General features: G+C 39.8%; 1 protein-coding gene across 2 annotated transcripts in view; it reads right to left on the bottom strand.

Moving 5' to 3' along the window:
• Window positions 1-14,279: 14,279 nt before the first annotated feature.
• Slc30a8 (solute carrier family 30 member 8) overlaps window positions 14,280-25,292 on the bottom strand; it is a 32,237-nt gene continuing 21,224 nt past the window's right edge. For both annotated transcript variants that reach the window (XM_050127789.1, XM_050127790.1), the window contains exons 4-8: window positions 24,544-24,697; window positions 20,739-20,889; window positions 17,903-18,008; window positions 16,722-16,856; window positions 14,280-15,254 (exon numbers count right to left, since the gene is read on the bottom strand). In XM_050127789.1, coding sequence (XP_049983746.1) covers window positions 15,109-15,254; window positions 16,722-16,856; window positions 17,903-18,008; window positions 20,739-20,889; window positions 24,544-24,697 — 692 coding nt within the window. In that variant the 3' untranslated portion in view covers window positions 14,280-15,108. The remainder of the gene's footprint in view (window positions 15,255-16,721; window positions 16,857-17,902; window positions 18,009-20,738; window positions 20,890-24,543; window positions 24,698-25,292) is intronic.

The following is a 25,292-nucleotide window of genomic DNA, read 5'->3' as shown; positions in this document are numbered from 1 at the left end:
GACGGGTTTAGTGGTGTTAGCCAAAACCCTGCCCTTCCTCTAATATGGTCCGTCCGGTCATCTCACACCTAGTCACGAAACTTCTCCAGTATTCTGAACTTTTTGGGGTTTAATCCTGTTATTAATTTTAAACCTAACATTTGTTTAGCCATAAAATCTACCATAGTTTATATTTTTTCAAATTTTAAGCATCTCAAGAAAGACCTAAAACACCTTAATACTTGCTTCCCATTTGCTCCCCGCAGCTTTCCCTCCTCCGCTATAAGAAACACTAAGGTACCATTTCTATAAAGTTGCCTGTTCTTGACCTTCAGCTTAAGTTGGAATCATGCTCTGTGTCCTTCATGTCTAGATCTTTTCACTCACTGTTATTTTTATTTTCAAGCCTCATCTCTCATGTGCCAGCTTTTATTCTTTCTATTGAGGAGTGATATTCTGGAGTTTGATGCCTCCATTCATTAACTGCTGAGTATATAGATTGTGCTATGATTTTAACATGAATTGTCCCCCATATGCGCATGCACTAAAGCTTTGTGCTGGTGGCACTGTTTTGGGAACTGAAGGGAGCAAGTCATAGGGGTCATCTCTCTAGGTTGTGGTTGATCTCTAGCCCTTTCCTTCATCTGAATCCTTCATGCCACGGGGTGAATGATTTGGTTCTGTCATGCCTTCCTCCTTTTTTGTCATAGGTAAGCAGCAACAGAGCCAGCCTCCCTTGATCTGACACCATGACTCAAATACTCAAATGTAAATCTTTACTCTCAGTCTTAGTTAGGGTTACTATGGCTGCAAAGAGACACCATGACCATGCCAACTCTTATAAAGAAAAATACTTAATTGGAGTTGGCTTACGGGTTCAGAGGTTTAGTCCATTATCATAATATGGAGAAGGGCAGTGCACAGGCAATCAATGGTGGGGGAAAAGAGCCGAGAGTTCTGCATCCAGATCCACAGACAGTAGGAAGAGAGAGTGACTCTGCATCCAGATCCACAGGCAGTAGGAAGAGAGAGTGACTCTGCATCCGGATCCACAGGCAGTAGGAAGAGAGAGTGACTCTGCATCCGGATCCACAGGTAGTAGGAAAAAGAGTGTGACTCTGCATCCAGATCCACAGGCAGAAGGAAGAGAGAGTGACCCAGCCTGAGTCTAATTTGTGCTACCCATACACACATGTTTTTTTTATTATTAAATTTTAAGAACTCTATATATTCTGTATAAACATTCCTTATCAGCTGTATGACTTACATCTTTTCTCTTGTATGAGCAACAGTACACAGTATTATGCTTAATGAATAATAAAACTAGGTGTTCTTGTATTATTCCAAATCCTAGAGAGAAAGCATTCGGTCTTCCACCTTTACCCCAAAGGTAACTTAGATTTTACACACATGAAATTCATCATTTTGAGGAATTTACCTAGAATTTTGGTTTGCTGAATATTCTTCTTCATGAAAAGGTGTCAATTTTGTCAAATCATGTTTCTGCGATATTGAAATGATCCCCAACTTAATTGAAGTAAAAGTTTCAAATCTGTTCTCTTTTTTTGGAACCTAAATTCTAGTTCTACTGGATACCTCTGTGCGGCTCTCAATCCTTCCCATTTCTATCTAACGTCAAAAGCCTTCTGTATATAATAGAATCAATGGACTATATCTCATCTCCAGTGTGATCGAAAGTGGAGTATGAGGGCTGAATCTTCTCCACTCCATTTGTTTTCCTTCATAATTTAAAAAAGAATATATATATGAGGTTGACTTTGTCAAACAAAGGCATTTCAGTTTCTAGTTCAATAATGAGCTGTACAAAATTTGAATTTCTTATTTATTAAGCAGAAGATGTTGAGGCCTATTCAAAAACTGAAAGGTATTTTTTAGGATGTTTGATGGTTACAGAACATAGCATGTAGGGGTTGCAGTTTCATTTCTATGGCTAATGATCCTTGATAATATTGCATTCTTCAACAGCTGGGAGGTTTTCTCCCAAAGCTACATGGCCATCGTCATTACCATTATGTGAATGGGATCTGATTAACATAATTGAATTTCTCAAATGAGGCACAATTCAGGATTTCTTGGGCGCAGTTCAGTTAGGAGATATGTGTGTGTGGGGGGAACACCTGATATTACTTTATTTCCAGAGTTTTCCCAGCAGCCTCCAGGCCCTCATCCTGTAGTTTTGCACTACTGAGGAATTTCACTCCTGTGCCTCCAACTATGGCATTCAAAGCTTGCCTGTCCTTCCACATCACCTGCCATGCTATTCACGCAGTCATACGTGAGATGGGCTAAGGAGGAGCATAGGCTAGTGCTAGAGCCCATGTTGTAGAATAATACACGCCCATGTTTGAATCTTACTTTTATTATGTATTAGCTTTGGGTAAGTCAGAATCTCTGTTTCCCATCTTTCATATGGAAGCCATTATACATACGTCATGTTTTACTGAGAGCTGAATGAGAAATATATTTGTCAAGTCTACCTTGCTGGTTGGTCTTTTTGATATTAATGCTTTTGTATTATTGACATTTTGTTATTAAGATTGTCACTTATGGTAAAGGAAGGTTGGACGCCATTCTTTCCCTCCAGCAGCTAGCTCAGTATCTCCTGTCCAAGGCTATTGGATAAGTATGCCAAGCTCACGCTGTTACTGACACGTAGATTATTCAGTAGTTACTGAATACTAAGGTGGCACCGCACTATGGGAACACAAACAGAGACAGGGGCAGCCTCTCCTACCCTCGGCAGAGCAGAAAGCCTGAAGCTAGTCAGACAGGACTGAGAACTGTACAGCCAAAAAGACCGCGTTCACCATCTCAGCCCCAGCTCCAAGGGAATCTGGGAGCTTGTGGCTAGACCACATTATTTGAACTGTAATCAGTTTAACATTAAACACTTCAAGTCCTCCTGTCTGGGATGCTCATTTCTCCTGAGGAGTCATGTGAGGTACAGAAGCCCACATCAATCAGGCTGTTGTTTTCTTCTGCCCCGTCTCACTTGTGTCAGCTGGATTGATAAACTAGAAAATAAGAGACACTTCTTTCTAAATAAGGAAAACCCTAATTTGAATAAACACCCCCTGCCAAACTCTCACTTTAAGAGGCTTCAACACAATTTGGAGCTTACGGCTTAGCTGCCCCGCTAATACTACTTTTAGAATTCATGCCAGGTTCCTTCTTTCCAAAAAAAAAAAAAAAGAAAGAAAGAAAGAAAAAGTTGGCAGGATTTTTAAGCCAACTGTACCTTCTAAAATCACTTAGCCTTGACCTCTTGCCTTCTTAAAATTTGTTCAAAGGCCAAAGATGTTCAGCATTATGGAATAAACATTAGCGCAGAGGCTATTGCCCCCACAGGTTAACTAGGATTATATGTTAAGCCAGGAAACACACTTTGTAATTGCTTTCTTTATTTTATTACATGACTCCAGCCCAGGCAAATGGCATTTGGAGAAGTCTGATGGTGTCCATGCTCCTATGGTAAGGGAAGCATGATCATCCTACCAAAATGCTGTACTACAAACTTGGACTATTTTATTTAATGCAGGGTAAAAGTTCAGCCCTGACCCCATGCTTCACACCGCAATTACCCTGACTTTGCAGGGGCACGGTTCTGGTTACAGCTGCTGTGATCACTTCTCCTCTCCCATGGGTTTGTCTTTTCTCCCTTATTTCCACTGAAATTGTCTTCCAAACATTGAGATCAAATAGTGTCACAGGAAGTTCTCGGGAGGCAGTTCCTCCTCACAGTCAGATTGATGAATAGAAAATTGTCTTCAGCCAAGCAAGCAGTCAAGTGTATGCTTTCGATATATTGGTGGCTGCAAGGGAGGAGGGACATCTATACTGCCAAAGTAAGAGGTAGACTAGTTGTAGAGTTTCTATAATATATTACCACGCACAGCATCACTGCTAAAATAAGAGGGTTACCTCCTCATTATGTGATGGTTGGCAATTCGCAAAGGGCTTTCACCTATGATAATCTCATTGGTCTCCATAGAAATTAAAGAAAATAAGGAAGATGTAGATTCTTATTTCCAATATACTTTTGCGGAGGAAGAATTTGTCATGACAGAACTGGTTATATCGGTGCCTATCCTGTTTATCACCTGTCACCTGTCCCCATATGCCCCAGCTACACCATTCCCCGAAGAGTTTACTCAAAGATTAGTAAATCCAGTCTATACTTAAAGAGTTGACATATTGCATAATTTATCATTCAGAAAACCCTCCAATGATAATTTGGAGTCCAGGAGCCACGATAGCTTCTGTGAGAGGAAAAAAAATGAGAAAATTCACTGATTTGTTAGAAATACCAATCTAGTTGACAAAGTAAAAAGAAAAAAGATATCATTGCTTTTGAAGAACTCAAACTCTGGTTGAAAGAGTCAAAATAATAAATGTGATAAAGTACCTATAAAATGTTACAGAAGGAAGAGCTAGAATCCAGAGAAGATACAGAAATAATTGATCTTTAGCAGGGCCTTAAAAGGTTAATGGAGATTTTAAGTCACAAAAGGCAAGGAAGAGATGAGAGTGTATTCCGGGGAGAGAAAATGATCAAAGGCACTGAGCCGGGAACGAGCATTGGCAGCTGGTGAAAATGAGGCAGCTCGGTGCATTAGGGATGAGAGGAGAGTGACTTGACAGACAGAGAGTGACGGGACAGACAGACGATGACCCGCAAGGAGAAATCTAGCTTCAATCCAATCTGTTATGTAGATTCTGCTACTAAACCTCATCTGCATCAAATCCTAGGAATGAGCCTTCCAATCTATGAATGACCTCATGATATTAATATAATTATATATAATAATAATAATATCAGTAATATAGCTTCTCTGCATGTCATATATTATGTTCTACATTTAATCCACTCTCCTTGTTTAACTTTTCCTGAATAGTTCATTGAACACACTGTAGGGGAATCAATGGGCTACAGTACTGCTTGTACCCAACCTATTTGTTAAGGTTCTATGACAGGAATGATCATTTTTTTTCATTATTTGATCATTTAATTCTGAAAATAAGACCAAAATCTCTCAATTTCATAATATATATCTTCAATATATTCTATCCTTGCCATCCACACATTCACATTTGTGAGCAGGGATATATTTCAAACAGAAACAAGCAATCATATCCTTGGGCTATGCTATGTTCCAGCCACATTAGCTACCTAATGATTATAACAAACTTGTGGCATAGATGCCATTATCCCAATTTAATTCTGAGAAACTAAACTCCGTTTCAGAATCTGTCCAAAATCTTGCAGCTCGAAATAAAAATTTACATCTCACACAGGGTAGAGTGAATGAATCTAAGGCTAGAGACCAAATGCAGATATCTGTGTTTACAATTAAACATGAAAGAATTAAAGAGACTCACTGTTTTATTCATAAGAGAATAATCTCCCAGGCAAGATTATTTCATTTTGAATAAGGCAACTCATGGAACGCTACTTTCTGCCAAGGGCTTGTGCTAAGGGCTAAAGTACAAAACAAAATAGAAATTCATAGTTCAAGAAAAAAAGATTTAAAAAAAAAAAAACAGAATTTCTTCCAAGATAGTGACAAACACAGCAGCCTGAAGAGGATTGAGAGTGATGGCTCTGTTGCTGGCGATGACTGGCATTGATTGCTCTGTGGTGACTAGTGATGACTAGCATTGATTGCTCTGTGGTGACCAGTGATGACTAGCATTGGACCAGAAGTTAACAAAGTAGTAACTTGAGATTGGATGGTTAGAGTTTATTGAGAACTTACTGTAAGAGGTGCTGTTTGCTGAACGATTTACAAATAATATCACATTTAACAGTCACAACTACACAAAAAGTGACTGTTTTTAGTTCTTTTGTCAAGAATAGAATGGAAACAGAAACAGAGATAGATAGAACTGCTTGCTGGTCTTCTTAGAGTCTCAGTTTATGTGGGTTCCTTACAAGGGCATGCCAACTATTTTATTTTTTTGTAAAATATTAGCTGCAGACTGAAGAATTGAAAAGCGAAGAGGTGAGGAAGCAACACTGAAACAGTTTAGGTGGGAGGCAACGTTGCTATGGTTAGAGAATGAAGAGGGCCCAGGAGCTTCAAGGATTAAACTCCAAGGGACTGAGGAGAAGAACCGCATCTCTGTGCTGATTTCTCAGTCTGCAAGGGACTGCCATGGAGCTACTACCCAGCTCTCTCAAGAGAGCTAGCAGCAAGTTGGTGCTCTTCTCTGGAGAAGATGCTTGAGACTGGTTCTCTGAATGTTGGGCAAACCTCAGAATGGAAATAGCGAGAGAATAAGAAAGAACTCTGCTGCCAGGGTAAAAATTCTTTGCTGGACTGGCTCTGTTGAGAGAGGCCTAAGTAGGAACCTAAACCAGAAGAAAGCTCTCTTTTTCTCAGTCCAGGCTTCTGGTTTATGCCTCACCCTAGGGCCTGCTTGCAAAAAGCAGCAAGCTAAGGAGGAATGCAGTTAACTCATCTCTACCCCAGTATCTTGAAGCCAAGCATAGATGAACAAGTAGGGAGTTGAGAGACATCAGTTAGGCACACCAGGCAACCATGCTGTCATTACGTCTCTTCATTAGCTACTCTTCCAGACGACTGTTTCATTCTTGTTCTTCCTATTTCAAATTCTCAGTGTCTTCTCCTTCATTGACACACCCAATTGATGAACTTAGTTCCCATTTCTCATAGGAAAAAATACGAATCGATCCAAAGAGAGTGTTGGATTGAGTCCACCAAACTCCCCATCTGCTAGCAGAATTCTCATCGTGGAGACTGTTTTGCGCATAGATGCTCCTTCAGAACTAAATTCACTGCTATTCATCAGATTTGGGCTTTCCTTGTTTACTGATGTGTGCTATTTCAGCATTCTCTCCTCTCTCACTTAGCTCATAAGTCATGAGCTTCCTTGTATCTACCAGTTCAAGGTTGGTTAGGATGGCACCGTGGAGGTGGTGTGGCCAGTGGACTCAGCAGACTTGAGAAAGGTCATTTTGAAGATAATATAATTTAAAAGTATAATGTAGAGTTAAAACAGTGTTTCTCCAATTGCCTTCCGTCTGACCTGAGGCTTCAACTTAAGAGGGCAGAGTACACCTACCTATATATCCTTGATTGTGTGAAGATATCAAGAGTGCTATTTTATTTTTGCTTTAGCTCATACTCACATAAATGAATCTCTTTAATTTCTCAGCTGTTGGATTAAGCTTCTGTCCCTGACTAAACTCGTCATCTTGTCCAAACTACTACACACACAAACACACACCACACTCACACCTCTTGACTTCCTCAACTCTACTCCTGAGCAGTATCCAAGCACTAGCATTCAAAACTAAACACTCATCACAGCCCACGTTTGCTTCTAACGATGCAGACACTGAATTCTAGTAACTGAAGAAGGAAAATGCAGTGAAGCACTTCCCTGTTTGGGAGTAAACAGGAAGAAGACATCAGGAAATGCATGCCGTTGGTCCCGTGATTTGATTGCACCTGAGCAATTCTGTTAGGCAATCTATTTCCCGGGGGAGAATCAGTGCAGGTGTGCTCGTTTCTCAGAGTTGATGCCTAGCACACAAATATGAGGCTTTTTTTTTTGAGGACCCCGAGAGTTTAGATACTCAGTAGTTTCTAATCGTGGGTGTGAATAGGGATCTTTTGGTCGAATATCAATTTTTCTAAAGCACTACTGCTATCCCTGCCACTGGGATTGGCTTGCAGTTTATCTGTATTGGAAAGGTCAGATGAACAAATGAATTGACTAAATGAAGACTACCAGGGCACAGCATTAGGTTATTTTTTTTCAAACCCCACATAATTAGCGTGTTTCTGTTGTTGTACAAATGTTTCTGTGGAGGCAAATGACAAGCACATTCGAAAGATGAGTAGCAAATTCTAGGACACTCGAAAAAGTACCGAAATGATAGCAATCAGGAAAGGAAGAAAAATAATTGTATGTCCTTGTGACCCAGGGTCTCCATCTGAATTCTCTTATAACCCTTGTGAAAGATGATCCAACAAGATCTTGAAAACACCCTCTGTGACCTCTTGTGCAGGAAGGATTCTAGGTTCAATGGGGAGGGGCTGCTTCTTGTTTATGAGCTACTAATAACTGAGACATATGAACTGTCCTTTTCCATGCAAACTGCTTCAAGATGCTAGATTCTCTGACACTCCCTCCCACGTCACAAGAGGGCTTATCTTTGAAGGTCACTATTTGTCCAAGTACTGCTCTAAGCAAACATCAACATGTAGGTAGCATTCCATTTTCTACTGTGAACGTTTGCAATGCTACAGGCAATTTCAAGTGGAAGTAGGGCAGCAAGAGGTTGTTCTGCAGTTCTCTCCAACATCTCCTTCATGTCTTTGAATGCAGGAGAGTGCATGAAAACAGGGAAATAATTTACTAAGTCCCCTTTTGAAGACGAGGTTAACTTTCAGACCTGGACCAAATTAACACATCACCCTCATTCCGTTGTGCAGGTTAACTTGCTTTCATTTAATATCTTTAACTCGTCTGATGCCCTTACCTATAATATCTCCAACCACACTGAAGCATTATAAATCTAGGAAAATAATATTTGATGGTACCATTGGACTGTGAGCCATGGCCATATCATTTTGGTGGCTGTAAACAGGACAATTATGTCACTAGCGGTCATCTATGCTTTTGAAGAAAGGAAATATAGGACAATCCTGTTGATATATCATCTCTGGAGTTTGACTGATACTCCTAAAAGGGGTACACATAGACATCTCTTGTCTCCCCCCAGCTTTTACATTTGAAGTTGTTTCTAACAACTGTCAAGTATTACCGCATTACCCCAACCCCCATCTTCCTTTCCAACTGGATTTTGATGTCTTTGACCAGGATAAATTTTAAAATGACTCCTATTCTTAGATCAGTGTCTATTTCCCTAAGCCAATCTGTTTACCAAATAGACATCTTACCAATCAATAAAAGATTGGGAGCTGAAAAGAAACTTTCCTAGCAGGCTTCCTTGCTGTAATGGAAAGTATTTCCACCATGATTTTGGTTATTGAAAAAAAAAGGACAAATTAACCTGAACACTCTTCTTCCTGAGTTTATTCTAAACAACATATATTAACATTTTAAAATAGATTTTAAACAGGTGCCCAGTAACAGAGTGACAAGCGTTAAGTGTGAAATTTGAAAGTTAAGAAACTAAACCACATATGGTCAATGTTTTTTTTCTTTAAAATATCCGCCTGCGATGGCCTGTTAAGTGGCCTCATCACTGTCAAGCCAAAAAAGACTTGCAAAACTTGGGAAGTGGGTATTCACAGACAACATTTGCCTGGTGATTTTAATGATGTCTGTAATTAGTCACTTAAACAGATTGCCCTGTGATCCAGAACTGGGGGAGTCAGGGAGATGAACTGAGAAAATAATATCCTGAAGGTTTTTCTTGAGCTTAATATGGATGACAAGGCTTTTCTCTGTGAAGGGGTCTTCAGATCATGTTTTATTAGATGGGAATGGAGCTGGAGAGCAACCAGGACTCTATAAAACACATGTGCCTGAGAATAGACCTCTTTCTTTTTGACACCAGAGCACTATGAAGGGTTTTGTTGGTGTGAGGATCTCAAGTGATCTCATTTTAAAATTGGCTAGTAAGAAACAAGAAGATGTACTTGAAGAGAATGTATTGAAAGAGAGACTAAGCGTGCAAGTGTGAGGATCTGATTCAAAACCCACTTGTAAAGCAAGATGTGGCTGCCCGTCCTTATAACCCCAGCACCACAGTGGGTGGAGAAAGGAGGATCTCTGCGGATTTGCTGGATGCCAGTCCAGGTCCAGGTTCACTGGGAGAACATGTCTCAAATGAGTAAGGCAAAGAGTGATAGTCAGATGCACAGTTTTCCTTGCTTAGCTTCCAAAAGGCACACAAGGGCAAACACAATAGCATTCACACAAGCACATACAGTGGTCACACACATGCTCACACACATACACACACTACAAAATATAGATAAATAAACATTCATAGGGGATGAGTTGGGACAGAGAGATCGGGAGAAAGAGAGAGGACATAGTGTGATATTTCACAGGAACTATGTAAGACTTTCGAAAGTTATGACTACCTTCTTAGAACTAGGCACTTATACCTTTTGTTAATAAATGTACCTGGAGAGACTAATTCAGCTTCTACTTCAAAGATGAGAGTAGAAATTTTCAGAGGCTGACAGGAAGACGTCGGGCTGATTTAATTAGACCATGACTTCCTCAGCAGGAAGCGCTGTCTCAGTAAACGCCTTTATCTCAGCAAGTCTCAATTACGCCTTCTTATGGAAAAGCTGTTTAATTTTCACCAACCATTTTGCCTGTCTGTGGAGGTATTTGTGGTGATGACTTAAGAGCCTCTAAAGTGCTGGATGATTTAAAGCTGTGTTTGTTCCGTGTGTGTGTGTGTGTGTGTACATGCATGTGTGCACATGCATGTGTGTGCATGCATTCTCACATACTCACCTTCATATATAAGTGATAACAGCTAATATGTCCTGAATGATGACCAAGCACTTCACACAGATCTACGTCTTCTAACTGTCCCAGTGTTTTAGCTACTCAGACACCTAGAGAGAAAGGTTTTGCCACTCATGAAATAGAGGCTCAGAGTATTTAAGTAACCATCTTGAGAGGTTACAGGGCTAATACGATAAAGAGCTAAGGTCCAAACTTAGGCAATCTAGTTTCCAGATCGAGGCTCCATGCAGAAGCATTCTCTCGGTCATGTCCTTCAGAATTCCCATTTTCCATCTGCAACCAAACAGATGGAACACATAAATCTCTTTTATGAGCCCTAACATCCCCATAGAGCCTTATCTGAGTCTCCACCCTGTGCTGGATGATGGAGAAGCATATTAAGGATGAAGATGGCATAGAAGTTGACCTGATTTCAGCACTCAGAAGAATGAGGCGTGATGCTTTGAGAGAAATGATGTTTTGAGAGCTGGGGAAATAAAATGTCTCGAAGCAAAGAGGCCTATACTTTTCCACTCTCTTCAAGGGCTCAGAATTCTGACCATGCTAAGGAAAGGGCAAGGGGTGAGAAGTCAAAACTTCAGAATGGACAGACGGCATGGAAACGTGCTTGGCAACGTTTGATTCTTCATCTTAAGATCTTTAAAATCGTCATTTTAAATTGTCTTGCAAGTTACCATCTGGATCGTTGGAGTGAGTTGATTTAAAGATTTGGAATTTCCAAGAAATAAACATTTTTGAGGGTTAAGTAGAAGCCATGAGACATTCCTTTGGTAAACATATCACTCTCTCACCTCTATGGTTGCCTTGGATATGATGCATTTTATATAAAATAAAATATTCCCATGATTTGAAATTGCAGTAGAACCAGTGTGCTTGCCAGGTCACTTTATTGTTAGTTCTCTGATCTGCACAGAATATAAAAATAAAAAACCACCCCATGGCTCTTGAGACATAGGAAGCAAATTGGCATGATCTGAGACGTTGGGGAAGCCAGATGTGTCCTGAGACATGAGAAACCCGTACAGTTTCCTGGATGTGCTCATTGAAGAGGGGAACACATCGATTTGTCGCCATGGAGAAGGACCAGCTGTCAGCAGAATGCTAAGCAGCATGTCAGTGAGCTGACTGATCTGAAGAGATGTGTCCTCCTATGTCAAAATCATTGTGTTTTTGGCCTTCAGAATTCCAGAAAAATACAAATATAAATGAAAAAGCCATGACAAGGTCCAACTCTAGCCTTAGAGGCTTTGCCCCAACCATCATTAATGGCTTCTGGGTTTCTAGCATCCTACTGGAGCCTGGCAATGATCTATAGATTTAAATCCATAAGGTTGCACAATTATATGATGTTAAGAATCACAGAGTTGAAAGAGTCCTTTCCCATATGCTCACTGTTCTTTAAATGGAAAGCCAACAGAATGACACGTGTATCTTCCTCACTTTTGTGCCTTTGCCTAGAATGGCTTGTTCATAGCTGCTTGGAACCCTGTTATAAAATTCAAAGTCCAGCCTGACTGTTACCACGATGGCATAAATCCTGATGCTCGCCAGGCGACTCTCGCCATTCCCTTTCATGCCTTCCTTCATCCTAGAACAGGAGAATCTGCTGTAGTTATCTAAGTATCTGACACTCCTCCGTGGCTTCCAGTTTGTGCCTTTTCTTTAGCTGCCTCTTGAAGTATTTACATAAATGCAGAAGTAGAGGTTATAAACCATGGCTACTGACTTGTGATTTCCTAGACATCGGCCTGCACAGTTTTATTTTAATTGAATTACCAGACAAAGAGTGAATTACCACTGTGTGTTCGAAGCATATACTGTGTTTAATTCTTCTTTATAACCCAACTGTCAAGCACAATGCCTGTTGCAAAGCAAGCGCTCAGAACGTACATGGAATCAATAATGTCACTGAATCTTGATTTCTCCTTTTAGGTTAATTATTTCAACAGCTTGGAGAATCAACTTCAAAGTTTTTGTGTGCTCTTCTTGGAGCTCTCTTTTTTTCAGCAAACCCTTTCTTTGGTTGGTCCCAAGATATAAACATTCTGATAGACAAAAATACACTTTTTTAAATAGCATCTCTTTAAAATTTTTATGAACTAATAACCTATTAATAAACTGGTTAGAATTTAAAGCTAGAAAGGATTTATGGCCAAGATGATAAAGGAATAATGACTTGAAAATGATTTTGTATATTTATACCCATGCCCAAATTCAGACTAGAAAAAAATTATCTATCTTAAGGACTGTGACCAATTTTTAAAAACTTTTCACAGATTTATACCTTCGTAATTAACTTATTCAAATGGAACATGTTTCCTCTTCTTATTAAAATAAATCCAGTGTTTAGAATTATATGATTATTATATAGTCAAAAAATTGGAATGATATAGACCTGTCTTGCCAATTGTCCTTCTTCTTGAGGAGGCCCTTGGAGAAAACCTATAAATAACAGATTACAAATCAAAATGCCACTTGATTAATACTTGAGTCAGTATCCAATAACCTCATGAAATATTTTGGGTGCTAGAATATAAAATAATATAAAATAAACCATCCATTTTTCTGTGGTTTCAACTTAAGTCTTGAGACCAGGTCATTCAATCTTCTTATGCAGACAATGGACTGAGAGATGGATGGGCACATTTGTAGAGGACCTGTTCTTATCTACTAAACCCAGGCTCACCAAAGTTGGAGAGAATGGAGTGAGTCATACCTGTGCTGGCTCTTAGAGACATACTCTATCTACCTTATATACCAAGGGGAATAGAGAGGACCATATGAGCCTTAGTTTCTCTGACTTTAATACAGCATAACTTTGGAAAATATCTAAAGTTAGCCAATGTATGTTCTAGTTCCAGATGGATTGAATTAAATATCCTGTCTCCTTAATGAAGGATCTAGAAAATAGACAGAAGTAGACCCAACATGAAAGGCACCCTCTTGACTTCTTGTTCAAAGGTAGCCATTCAAACTCCAAATCTCCACAACCTTTAACCTGATGATTTGTAAGTCTGCTTGTTCTCTCTCTCTCTCTCTCTCTCTCTCTCTCTCTCTCTCTCTCTCTCTTTCTCTCTCTCTCTGTGTATGTGTGTGTGTGTGTGTGTGTGTGTACTATATCCACAACCAGCATGTGTAACTAAGTCCTGGGAATGGTACTAAATACACTGTCAAGCACAAGACAGCATTCCCCACAACAAAGAATGATTCAGCCTCAAATAAGAACAGTGCTGTTAAAAAGATGTTTGACTTTATAAAGAAAAAGACCACTATTCAGATTGAAGTCACTCAACAAGGCAAACCTTACTCTTGATCCAGAGTTACTAACACTGAAAGTTAATGCCCCTAGTGGGCTATCCAAGAGGCTAGAATCCTAGTCTGGTTTCTATGGTTTGGCAGGAGGTGGCACCCTTGGGAAATAATGCTCAATGAGAACACAAAGATGGGGCCCTAATTCAGTGGGACTGTGACATTAAGTGAAGAGGAGCCAAGAAGTAAGCCGGGATGCTCAGTCCTCACATCCTGTGATGCCCTGCCTTTTCTAAGGATGCTGCAAATTTCCATTACCATCCCCAAAATCAACCACTCATGTGTAGCTTCCCAGTCTGTAGAACCATGAGCTATATAATTTTTTTTCTTTTTAATTACCTACTGTAATTTAGTTACAGAAATAAAAAACAAAGCTATTCCCCAGTCCTCATTCCAAGTCTGACATCAAATAATATCTTTTGAATGATTGAATAAATAAGATTTTTAAATTACTTTATCCTCTTTGATTTTTTTATTTTATCTACATAATAATAGTATTAAGATGAAATTCTAAAAATTATTCCATTAGAAAATGCAATATAGCTATTGAACAACAGTGATCCATAAATATTGTGCAATATTTAACATTCATCTTAATCCTTTGAATTCCTTTCCATGTGACCTGGATAAGAAACATCCTGTTTCATGACTCCTCATTTTCTTGCATTATTAACTTACACTTTATGAAAGCATTCAAAAGTTAGCAATTTCAGAACTTTTCCTTCTCCCATACCCTTTGCACTGAGAACTAAAACATAATTCAGTAGCTTAACATAGAGCACTGTGGTCATGTAAAATATAATTCAATAGCTTACACACATCGCACCATAATTTACCTACAATATTAAAAGCGGGAATTCCACCATTTCTCAAATAATGTATGTCTCATTGGGGATGGGGGAAGAGCCGAGTTCTGATGCCTTAAGATTCTCTTCAGATATTTGTTTCTCATGCTGAGGACTCCTGGAAAGGCATTCCTGAATTCAACTACACCCATTATTGCAGGGAAGTGAACCATTTATTATCTGTGGTTGCAAGCATCTGCTATTTCAGCCTCCCGATTAGGAGTAATCTATACATGCATTCCTATAATTGGACACAACTACTGATTATGAAAAGAATCCAAGAAACTGATGGTCTCATGCGTCTTCATTCACGGTAGATGGAGATAAATAAAAAGGGAGAATGAGCACGTTACACTGTCCTGGCTTGCTCATATCTATTCCATTGGTTGCTTAATTGTGTGTTACAGAAACTTTGCAGCAGCTTGTCATAGCCTGTGAAACACAGGAAGCTGGCAGCGTGACGGAGCTAGTCCTGTGGCTCTTCACAGAAAAGGCAGCTGGGGTCCTGGGCTGCTGCAGATTCTATCTGAATGGTGAGGGAGTGCAGATCAAAGCAACTGTGGAGGGCACGGGCAATCCTTGTCTGCAGGGACTGGCTGTCCTGGCTGGCAGCTGTGGATAAAGAAACACAGGGAGATTAACACAGATAATGCATTCTCTCTCTCTCTCTCTCTCTCTCTCTCTCTCTCTCTCTCTCTCTCTCTCTGTGTGTGTGTGTGTGTGTGTGTGTGTGTATGAGAGAGAGAGAGAGAGAGAGAGAGAGAGAGAGAGAGAGAGAGAGAGAGAGAGAGAGAGAGGAGGCAGGAACTGAACTGATTGGTTTCAGCTTCAAGTGTTAGGTCCTGCCTGATGGGTGAGGTGAGGGCAGAGCCCTCTAAAGAAGCCTTTGGCTCCAACATTGAGCTCTGTCCACACAAGGTGGGGGGACTTGCACACAAAATATCCCTCACTAAGCATACTCTTCCTGCCCAGTTACCTCTGTAGTCTAGCAGTCATTTGAGCTTCATTGGGAAGGAGAGAAAAAGACTTGCTAAGAAGCACAACCAGTCTGAGCTATTGTGTCTTACAGAGCCCTGGTCACCAGCCCCCAGGAACCTCCCTTTTTTAGCCCTTAGATTTAATTAGAATTTATATCAAGACAAGTGGCAGGAACAAAAAAGCATTTAGAGCTCCCCACAGGCCTCCCCCTAGAGCATCCACCCTCATGGCCATCCTTTTTCCTGTCTTAAGTAATAACAGGAGGCTGCGAAGTTCCTCCATCATAACCTGATTGTTTACTATATTCTTCCACTTGGGGTGAAATATTTGTACAGAGGATTTTGTAAATTTCCTGGAGTCCTATCTGTGTCCCCTGTAGAAGATGAGGACAACCGACAAAATACAGACTGTCACTGCTGTTCCCGTCCCCTGCTTCTAAGTAACTTCTTTAGTCATTTTAAACAACCTTACATACTCTCCCTAGCCTGAGCTTTCTCTTAAGAGGAAGAAAAACCTCCTACCTCCCATTCCCTCAGTCTGAAAACTTATCATGGACATAATCCCCATCTACTTGAAAGAAGCAGGCTTGGTTCTATTCTATGAAGTGTCTTACATGACCACAGGATCTCTGACCGTCTTTCAGCACATCTATTAGCCTGTAGGAATTTCAAAGCTGACCTTCCGTTTCCCTTCTGTTGTATTCGGGGTCAGAAAACTATCTTTTACACAGGAGATCCATTGAATTTTTTTGTTGTCAAATTCATTCCTATTATTTAGACTGAAGAGGCACACAGACAAACAGGTAAAGTCATTTTTTTTTTTCTGAGGCCAAGGGCTTGAATTTGGGGAGATATTTTAGCTGTTTGTACTATCTCTCTACCCTATGCAATCAGCCCAGAGGATGCCATTGGGATCCTTGTTGCTATGACAACATTGATAAGTGGGTTGGTTTTCAGAGGTGCTGGCTAGGGCAACACATTTTACAGTTGTTTTGACAGACAATAGATAAGTAAGGGCAGCTCTAAAAGGAAGAAAAATGACTGAGTTCTCAGGGTATGGAGAGAATCTTGCCTGGGGTGCTTCCAGAGCTCACTCACTGACCTGTAGCAACATGGACAGAGATGATCACTTGGTTCACTGTCAGAGACCAGATGTGCAGATTGTGCAGGGACACCACGCCATCAACTGCGAGGATGAGCTCTTTCACGCTGTTGTAGTCCAGGCCCTTTGGAACACCTGACACAGGAAACGTAGGACCCTCGTGTTACTAATATAACCGCGCTTGCTATGAAGGCTAACTCAGCTGCAGCCCTCATCAGAACACCAACTTTTGCCAACAGTCCCTTCTTTGGTTCTGTACTTCAAGTGTTTAAAAATCAGGCTCTGTCAAAGGATTTGTCCACAAACAAAAGACTCACAAATTTACTAGGCAGCATCCTAGCAATAGTAATCATCCCTAAAATAACATTTAACTAACAGTGATTTTTGTCTTTACACACGCTCTATGATACATAATGAACAACATAAGGTTGGCATCATAAATCTTGGGTTTGCTTTCTGACAATAATTACTGCGAATTTTCTCAAATCATGAGGCTTCTCTGATCATAGACATAGTAAAATATGGGCAATACGAGCAATGCTAGATCATGAATGATATGGGGACTTCATGGAACGAGCCTGTTCTTTGTAAATTATAATGCTATGCAATGTCGATTGTCCAATAAGTCTCTTTAGGAACTGTGCTAAGAAGAACATTGCAATGATATCTTATCACTTGGTGTGCAAAGCTCCCACTGTTTCAGCTGCCCAAGTCAGGAAACAACTTCTGCATCTCAGACTATCAAGGTTCATTGTCACTCTCTTCGTTCTAAATGAATTAGATTTTTTATGGTATTCTTGGGGATATATTTATAACTTTTGCAATATTTGCCACTAATGTTTAGTGTTTATATTGATATCTTTACTACATTGTGAGACACAATTTAATATATATGTGTGTGTTTATATAAATATACAAATAGAAATTGTATAAATGTATATATAAATACATACTTATATACATATATGCATATATATACAAATCGAAATGGTGTGTGTATGTGTATATATATATACTATTTCTATTTGATTCATTCAAGCAAAATTAAATATTAAAAGTCTTTATCACTCTAATTTTGCTTTGTAATACAAATAGCAGAGAACATGCCAGGAAGTCATCCCTTTATGACCAAAGGGGGAAAGAAGCATCAATCCTAGGAATAATGATGAAAGCCCTCCTACCTTCCATGAGTAAGATGGAGAAGTCTTTTAAGATCATGATGGTACTGACCAAAACCAGGATGGAAAAGATAAATGTACACACTGGATCCGCAATTTTGTAGTCTGGCTGGAAAACACAGCAACTTTGGTTAGCTGATTTCAACCTTTCTGTCCAGAAGCCTGGTTGATAAACTAAGCAAACCTCTCGGAACGTTTCTTTCTCTGTTTCCCATTTTCCTTCCTGATCCTTGGCATTCAACTCAATGGAAGAATGCTGTTCCTGGGGACTCAGTCACCAAAGAAGTTTTAAACTTCTAGTGACTAAGGAATAGAGGCTTCTAAATATGTTCCCCCATAACTTAGGAATTAAACTCAAACATATTCTTAAGTATGCGCTAAAAAAACATACCTGATTTAATTTTCTCAAATTAATATGAGAACACTGTAGTCATGGGAATGTGTGAAAAGATGGTCATACCAGCCATCCCTTTTGAACCTTAATTATGGTGACGGAGGAAAGGGGGATGTCATTTATTTCGGCCATTAAAGCCCAAACCAGACATGATTTGTTTCTTGAGCCCTCTCTCTACCTCTTTATCCATCTCTCTCCCTACCTATCTCTCTATATATCGCCAGCTCTCTTCCTCTCTTTCCCTCTCCCTCCCTATCTCCCTCTCTCCCTCCCTCCATTGATTGATAATCTTGATATCTGAGAGAAATACACGCCATTCTAATTCTAGTGTTGTAGTGAAGCTCAAGAGCACGGAAATGCCAATGCTCCACTTTCCTTGGGAAACACAGCATCAACCTAACTCGAGTTATTTTTTTCTAAAGTTGCTACATGAGATTTTTATTAATTACACAGCAAAGAAAGTCATAAATCAAAGTATTTACCAATTACATTGTGCGGGCCCTGGCTATGTGGTTACAGCAAAGCTGGGAAAATCCTACTATAGATCTCAGATGCTATCTAATGACATTCTTAACTTTTGGATCAGTGAACGCTCATGGTCTCTTAAGAATGCCCTGCAAGTTTATTTATTTATTTTTGCATTTTCAATACAGGGTTGCAAGTGTTTTTAATTGAAATAGCTTGTTTAATACAATGTATTTGAATTATTGTTTCCCTTCCCCCAACTCCTCTCAGAGCCTTTCCACTTCCCCACCAACCTAATCCATACCCTTCTTTTTCCCTCTCATTAGGAAACACACAGGCACCTAAAATAATAATAATGATAATTAATAATAATAACAGATAAAATAAAACAAACAGAATAGGCCAAAACAAGGAAATAGAAGGGAAAGAGACAAAGATAAAACTTAAGAAACACAAATAGATGCAGAGACATACACATTCACACACAAATCACATAAAAGCACAAAACCAGAAGTATACACACACAAACACATACACACAGGACCTGTAAAATTAAGAGAAAAGTTCCGTGACAAAGCATTAGGAGACATATGCCACCGATTTCACTGTGTCATGGTATCTACTGTTGGCAGGGTCCTGTCCTCAAGAATGGTAAGACTCCATTGGAGAACACTAACTTTTCATTTGTGAGTGAATCAATGGAAAATAGCTTCTGGGTTAGGGATGTGGCCTTGTGTCCATGTCCCCTCTCAGCACTGGGACCATATCAGGCCCAGAGCAGGCCATGTACTTGCTGCCATATGCAAGTTAACATGTACACGGGTCCTACTGGGTTTAGAAGGCCTTGTTTCATGGGTATTCTTCATCCCCTCTGGCTAACTCAAACTACTAGTCTTTATGACTTTAAACTGTCTTTGCCTTTGACTTGAAGCTTTTTTTTCACTTTAAAATTTTTTATTTATTTACTGACTTGAAGCTTTCAAGGTGCGTTTTCTCCATCTGAGTTCAGAATTCTTTTACTTTGACTTATGTTTTGCTACACTTTAGGAAAAAAAAACACACAATTCTCTCCAAATTGAAAAATCATAATAGCATGCTAGGTAGAGGAAGAGCTGAATGCTATTTCTTGCTCCACTCTCTCTGTCCCAAGGCACATCTCTGTCAGTGAGCACTTACATGTTTAGTGCAGGAGACCCTTCTCCGTTCTCATTTTGCCTGAGATCTCTGCTTTGGGGAAAAGAAGCTCCTTCTACACTGAGGACAATATAATCAGGTCCATGAATCAAGTGCTCTACCCTTTCCCAGCCGAGTAGTGGACACAAGTCCCAACCTCAGTCAACTGGACACCCTCCCAAGAAATGTGATTCTCCGAGGGCTAAAGAGATAGATCAGTGGTTAGAATTGAGTGCTGCTCTTGCAGAAAACTCAAGGTCACTTCCCAGCATTCACATCGGGCTCCAGAGAATCCAACTTCCTCTGACCTCTGCAGTCAGGCACCTGCACTCATGCGCACATTCTCATTCATAGACTAATTTATCAAACAAACACAAATAAATCTTTAAGAAATACGACTCTCGGTAATGATAAAAACAGAAAAATACTTTAGTCGACATATTTATTTCAGCATGATACCCATAGATACTAAAATGTGCCCTTACTTCTACCTTGATTTCTATCTCTGAGTTTTTTCCATAAATTTTAGCCCATTAATATAATTTAAATAAACCAGAGATCTTATCTATTGCTTACATCTAAAAATGCAAGATGTTCACAGTTTCACTGATTTACATCTTAACACCATGTCAAACTGAATTTTCTTAAAGACTCAAAGCCCAACAGATAAAGACAGCTCTTTGGAATATAGGGAATATTAAGGTCTCAGAATTTGTTAGTTTTAACGTTGTAAGGTGGTTTGTGCTGGCAAACACGGGCTGCTAATGTTACTGTATTCATAGAGTTACTATCATTACTTACACGTACCTTGAAGTAGATAATGAGAGCACTAATTAGCACACTGATGCTCTGAAATACATCCCCAAGGGCATGCACAAAGGCTGCCCTGACACTGGCATTAGCTTGTGCATCCTTGTGGTTGTGGCCAAGGTGCCGTTGGTGCAAAATTGCAGTTAGTCTGAAAGAGATCACAATGTTTTGACACACATACAAAAAGTCTTTAAAAAAAACCTGCACAGCACGATGGAGGAGTGACTGGTAGCATTCATTATTCAAACTGTTAGGTAGTTAAAATATCAGAGTTTTAAGGTGCATCATGTTGGACTTATATTTGACTGTTAGTCTATTTTAGAACTTTAAAAAAACTCACAAAAGGAAATATTTCAAAAATTCACCTCCATTTTCTGGGTATTTATCAACATAATGCTATGCTGTTCCACAGTAAAACTGGGAAGCATTATTGCTCTCATGAAACCCAAATCTTGGTCCAATTAGAGGACTGTTGGTTGTCACCAATGTGCCACTATTGCAGCCCTGAGTATATCTTGCTGTGCTTGTCATTCTGGTCCTCAGGCATTCTAGCTGTTCCAGATTATTGGCTGTTTATCTCCCTTGGCAGCTTACATAGAACCTTCAAATTCTAGGAGGTTTAGTCCACAGGGAGGAAGCTGCCAGGTCAATTCTAGATCAGGTCCTCCTTCGTACAAAGCATGTGGTACTTCAGCAATGTTTTTACCTTCAAGTTCTGGGAGTCAAGTGAGGACAGCATTGGTTGTAATTCTTGAGGAATCTCTACGTCTCCCTTGACCAACACTCAGAAGGAGGTTTCTTCTGTCTGATACTGATGTTTTGTTATATGGTCTATGGCTTTTGGAGAGAATTTATCAATTTGTGTACATGTGCATGTGGATACCAGAGAACCACCTTGGTTTAGGAGCTATCTACCCTGTTTTTTTGAGACAGAGTCTCATTAGTTTGAGGCTCACTCATTTGGCTAGGCAAGTTGACCAGCAAACTGCTGTCTTTGTTTCCCCAGCACTGAGATTACAAACCACTATAACCTAGCTTTTTTTCTGTGGCTTCTGGGGGTCAAATTCAGGTTCGCTTGCTTGCGATGCAAGCATATTACTGACTGAGTTATCTATTCTCCTCCAAAAATTAGAATCTTTCATTGTATTTAATTTGGTTCATTTGAGTGATTGTGTGAACTATGAATAATTTTCTAATGGCCAATAAAGAGAATGCTGTGTCTGCGTATTCATACAGAGAATGAAATCATCTGATCTAGTATAAAGAACTTGTATATATACACACGTATTGCAATGTATTGCAAAGTTTAGCATGACACTTCCAAGCATCCTGAAAGAAATATATTTGGGCAACGTATCTGTTAAATCTCAGGCCATCACCAAAAGCAGAATCAAGATACCTACCCAGATTTGATCATTCCACGGTACAGTTTTCAGACTGTCAGTATCTGGATAGAAATTCACTGTCAACTGTGAGTTACCATTCCACACGCCCCAGATGGCCTTATAGGCAGGCAGTCTATAGATCTTCTAGATCTGTTATTTATGTTCATCACATTGTCATTCTCTTTCTTGTTTTATTTTAAGATGATGGTGAGCACATATTGAGGCACTGTTAAATGTTTGTATTATAAACTGGGCATGGTATCTTCTAGCATTTGTGGCAGAGATAGCAGGGATCACACACACATTTATGTTCATGTCTACTAAAATAGACACTACAGTTGGTACCAGAAGAGGGTCTTGTTTAGATACATACAGCAACTGGGCTGAATTCACAAATTTTGCAGAAGAATATTTGTTTCAGGGCTCTGTCTACAACTTTTATCAATGACTCTTCACGGTTGCTTCTGGAGCTTTCTGTCCTGGTTTGGAGTTCCCATGGAGGAGACTCACCCCAAATTTCAGTTCAGATATCTCTACATATTCCAACAATCCAGTATCTAGCAGCCCTTGAAACCTACCTACTCTGTTCCTGGAGGAAACATTTTAGTCACTCTGTCCCTTTCTCCATAAACAACCACCTGCTCACTTGCTTGGGGAAGGCAGAGCAACCAAGTAGGCTGTCTTTCTAAGGATGGAAAGCACTAGCCATCGTCAGGTCAATGTTCCCAAGCAGCTGCAATAAAAAGAAAATCCGAATAGTTTCTTTTACGATGATCAAGACCCACCTTAAGGCCCCAGGTTAATGTAGCAGGTGGCTACATTATCCACCGTCTCTGCACGGGAGAGACACAACCTACATGACATATGGTTCTGGAAATAAAACCTCCATTCTTCCTACTGCCCTCAGGACATACTTTTCTCCTTATGCATTTACCCCCAGTGAGAAGGACACATGTTCTGAGGATTTATCTTCTGGAGAAGAGAGATGAACATTCATCTGCCTGCCTTCTTTCTTCCCATGTGAAGCAGAGCTTCAAGAGAGCTCATTGTGGGTGGGACCTAGGCAATGACAGAAGATCGCTGTCTTTAACTTGCAGCTCCGTTATGTTGGGTACAAACTAGGAAGTGAAAAATGGAGGTGTCTAAATGTAAGTCTCTTACAACAACCCGAGGGAACATTTTCATACTGTACAAGTTAGTATACCTACAAGTCGCAATGATCCCATCACGCTCTCTCTTTTAAAAGAATGCTGTAAATACCGTTTTTAGTTCTTCAACCACTGCCATGTCTTTGATGTCAAATCTACCTTAGAATTTGCATCAGTTTGTGCTGGAAGACTGGAAGATGATATGTTTGGTATTAGAAGGGTTTAAAATTTTGAAGTTTTGTATATGTGTGAATTTTTACAAAAAAATTACCAATTAAATGTGTGTGTGTAAATTTTTACATAAAAATTAACAGTTAAATATCACTGATCTGATGATTCAAAATGCTCCAAGGTCCTGAATTTTGAGCCTGAAGCATACTCCAAAGTTTCAGGTTTCAGAACATTTTAGATTTTGGATCAGGAATGCTCAATCTGTATATTATTTCCAATTTACTGAATTAATAAACTACCACAATGCTTTAGGAGTTTCAAATAACATGAATTCATTATCTCACAGTTCTGGAGGTGAGAAGTCTGAAGTAGGTTTGAAAGACTGAGTTCTTTCTGCAGGCAATTGTGGGAGGGATTTCCTTTTCCCAATAGCTTTTTATGCCGCAGTATATTTTAAAGACAAAATAGAATTTGATGGAAGAAAAAACCTCCATTTTTGCTTTGGTTGAATAGACAAAGGTGATGGCCCATTAACAAAGATACAGCAAAAGTGACCTTAAACACAGACTGCGCACTACAGGAAGTCATCCCTAAGGTCTCTGTCAACTCAGCCATCTAAGGATTCATTATCTACTTACCTAACAAGAGCTGAACCATTTGGAAGCCATATCCCATGGGGTCATTAACACACAAGAGAAAGTAGTGTGTGGAGAGAACCTCTACTCCAAATGCATGGATCGAGATTCAAATCCTAATGCCTCACTAGCTATTTAACATAGCTGAGCTTCCCTTTCACACTCGATGGGGTTGGAAGACAGCAAAATTCAATTTGATATGTGTATGTATCATGAGATCCTTTCTCACCCTCTGGCGTGTTGGAAGCGTGTTAGGTCGTGAAAGTCAATGCTTAAAACTCCTTAATCCATAGTGACCAATACTACTTTAAGTCTTAATGACACCCAAATACCATGTCAGAACTTTAGAATCTTCACAGACCCAGGAGATTTTTTTTCTTTTTAATAATATTTCTTTTTAATAATATTTCTCGCAGTAGGACTGAAGATAAGCCCAACAGACACTCGGCATGGGATGACTTACACAATATTGGCTGCCACCGCACAGCCTGAAACGATGATCATGATGCTTGCTTGGATCTGGTAATCGGGATACAGTAGGCGCTCACAGGCAAGGTATACCAGGACACCAGTCACCAACCAGATGCAGAGGACAGACAGCAGGGCCCCAAGGATCTCTGGGAGTCAAATTCACAGCAAGCATCATGAGTATCACCTTCACATCCCCCACTCCCCACCAGAGGACCATAGATTCTTTGATCCTCTTGCCTGTGAAAATGGCTTCATACTGTTTTGTTCCGTGATTCATGAAGCAGAAGTATGAATGGATTTGAGAACTGAGATGAGACACTTTAGCGTTCCATCCATAAAGCACGGACATCAGAATTCATTATGCTTCCTATTACTGAGTCGTTTCCAGCAAATTTTTAGAACATATTAATTGCTGCCTGCCCTCCCTTGTTCTCCTTGGGGATTTTAATTTACGCAGGTGCTAAAATGATAGAAGCTTATTAGGGAATGAAATAATGAGATACAATGAGTAAAATGTGTTTAGAAACTCTTAATTTCACCCTAAAACATTTACAGCTTGCCAGTGCCGGCACCTTTAGAGGAATAAGCTAGGAAAAAGGGAAGGCTTCAGCGTGTGGTTTACGCAAATGGCTTTCATTTGCCAACCGGACATATTGTAAACACCGAGGCGAACTCAAGGGTTTCTCTGCGCTCCAATGGCTTTTTAAGAGCAACTGCAAGGAAAAGAAAAATCAAAATGGA

Source organism: Alexandromys fortis, unplaced genomic scaffold, assembly GCF_014885135.2.
Source record: "Alexandromys fortis isolate MF-2015 unplaced genomic scaffold, M_Fortis_MF-2015_v1.1 scaffold_281, whole genome shotgun sequence".
Lineage (NCBI taxonomy): Eukaryota > Metazoa > Chordata > Mammalia > Rodentia > Cricetidae > Alexandromys > Alexandromys fortis.
Note: the sequence above shows the minus strand (reverse complement) of the source record. Positions and strands in the feature narration are given on the sequence as shown.